This window comes from Pteropus vampyrus, unplaced genomic scaffold, assembly GCF_000151845.1.
Source record: "Pteropus vampyrus isolate Shadow unplaced genomic scaffold, Pvam_2.0 Scaffold17891, whole genome shotgun sequence".
In the NCBI taxonomy this organism is placed as follows: domain Eukaryota; kingdom Metazoa; phylum Chordata; class Mammalia; order Chiroptera; family Pteropodidae; genus Pteropus; species Pteropus vampyrus.
Genome location: NW_011906672.1, coordinates 1 through 2097, shown reverse-complemented (window position 1 = coordinate 2097; position 2097 = coordinate 1). Strand labels below are relative to the sequence as shown.

General features: G+C 62.1%; 1 protein-coding gene across 1 annotated transcript; it reads right to left on the bottom strand.

Moving 5' to 3' along the window:
- Window positions 1-6: 6 nt before the first annotated feature.
- On the bottom strand, window positions 7-2089 carry LOC105310950 (leucine-rich repeat transmembrane protein FLRT1; the record flags this gene model as incomplete). Its single annotated transcript, XM_011387025.1, has 1 exon — window positions 7-2089. A coding segment is annotated over one exon (1785 nt), but the record flags the coding sequence as incomplete, so codon positions are not given.
- Window positions 2090-2097: the final 8 nt, after the last annotated feature.

Here is a 2097-nt window from a genome sequence, read left to right as displayed (position 1 = left end):
CTTCCTGCAATATTGTTTTTAGTCTTTCCCTCTCCAAAGGGCGTACTTCGGTATAAATTAGGTCTTCGGCAACGTCAGATACCCCTTCCTGCCTTTTACCGTTTAAAAAAAAATTTCTTTTTCACTTTTTTTCCCCTGTCGTGTTCTAAAAAATTGTCAACGCTCCCCAAACTTCGCTTTTTGGTGGGAAAGTCATCACGGAGTTTCTTTTCCTTGCTCTGTCGGATGGCAGCAGGCTGAGCAAAGCCACAGGGTCGCCACGCCAGGAGGAGCCGGGAGCCGGGGCGGGCGCGCCAGGCGGGCATCATGTGTAGGAGTAGTCTATGTCGGGGATGCCGCCGTCACGGTAGCCTCGCGTGGTGCCGTAGCCGATGGTGTGTGTGCCCTTGCAGAGGCTGCTGCCGTTGGAGGGGAAGATGGTGTGGACCACGTACTCCTCTTTGGCGCGGTAAGGGTTAATGGGCAGCATTTGCAGCCCGGGGCCTCGGATTTCCAAGATGGAATTATCCTTCTTGGTCCCAGACTCCATATAGTCATCCTTTTTCCGGCTGCCCCGGTTGTAGACCCGCTCCCGGGTCAGCAGCTCGCTGGCCCGGTGCACGTACCAGCAGATGGCCCCCAGAACCAGGAAGAGGAAGACAAGGGCCACCGCGCCACCGATAATGCCTGCCAGAGGCAGGCCGGCTATGGGGTTGGCGTTCTGCTCCTGGTTGAGCGTGGTGGTGGGGCTGTAGCTATCGGCCGTCTCCGCCTTGGCACATACGGGCGTCTCGTCAGCCACGTAGGTGTTGCCAGTCTCCATGGTGACCATGCAGATAATATAGGTGGACTTGGGCTCCAGGGCCGTCAGCAGGTACTCTGTCTTGTCCCCCTGCACCAAGGTCTCCGTGATGGAACCTACCGCGGGGCTGTGGCCCAGGCGCAGCCAGCTGAGCCGGAAGGAGGAGGCGGGGAGCGTGGCCTTCCACGTGATGCGGATGGAGTCCGCCGTCAGAGGCTTCACGTGGATGACTAGGGTCTTGGCCCCATCGCCCGTGGCCATGGGGTAGTCCAGGCTGGAGTCAGGGAGGCGCAGCCCCGGCCTCTTGGCCTTGAGGGTGAAGAGCGAGCCCTGGGGTGTGGTGGCAGAGGCGCGGCTGCTGGCCGTGGTCTTGGCGGCGGCGGCCGCAGCACCCTGTGACCCTGCCTCGAAGCACTCGTCCATCTCGCTGGTGATGTCCTTGATGGCCATGCCCCGGACCTTCTCGGGGCCCTGGCACATGAGGCCTCGAACGTTGACCACAGCCGCCCGCGCCTTCACCCAGTCCCGCAGCCACATGAGGTTGCAGCCGCAGAACCAAGGATTGTTCCGGAGCAGCAGCTGGGCCAGGCTCTCTAGGTCGTCAAACAGGCCGCGGGGCAGCGTGGTGAGGTTGTTGTTGGACAGGTCCAGGCGCTCCAGCTCACGCATCTTGGCCAGCGTGTTGTAGGGGATGTGGTTGATGGCATTGTCCTGGAGGTAGAGCTTCTGCAGGTGGGCGCTGGGAAGGTTGAGGGGTGGGGCGGCCAGCGAATTGCGCACCAGCGAGAGCTCGGTGAGGTTCTGCAAGCGGCTGAAGGTGTCGTCGGCGATGCGCTGGTTGGCCAGCAGGTTGCCGTCCAGCACTAGGCGCCGCAGGCTGCTGAGGCCCTTGAAGGCGTGCAGCGGGATGGTGGCGATGCGGTTGTCGTCCAGCCGCAGCTCCTCCAGCGTGCGGGGCAGCCCCGCGGGGATGCTGCTCAGGTGGTTCCGGCTCAGGAAGAGCAGCTTGAGCTGCTTGCTGTCGGCAAAGGCGTCCTCCTCGATGCTCACGGTGGACACGGAGTTGTCGTCCAGGTGCAGCTTCTCCAGCAGCGGGATGCGGGCCAGCGAGTCCCTGGCGATGGCACGCACGTTGTTGTCCTGCAGGTGCAGCTCCCGCAGGGAGCGGGGCAAGTTGACCGGGAACTCGTCCAGGTCGTTCTCGTACAGGTAGATGACCTGCACGTGGACCTTGGTCTTGAGGTCCTGGGGGATGCCGGCATTGTTGATCTGGTTGTTCTGCAGGTAGAGGGTGGTGGCGTCGTCGGGGATGTCAG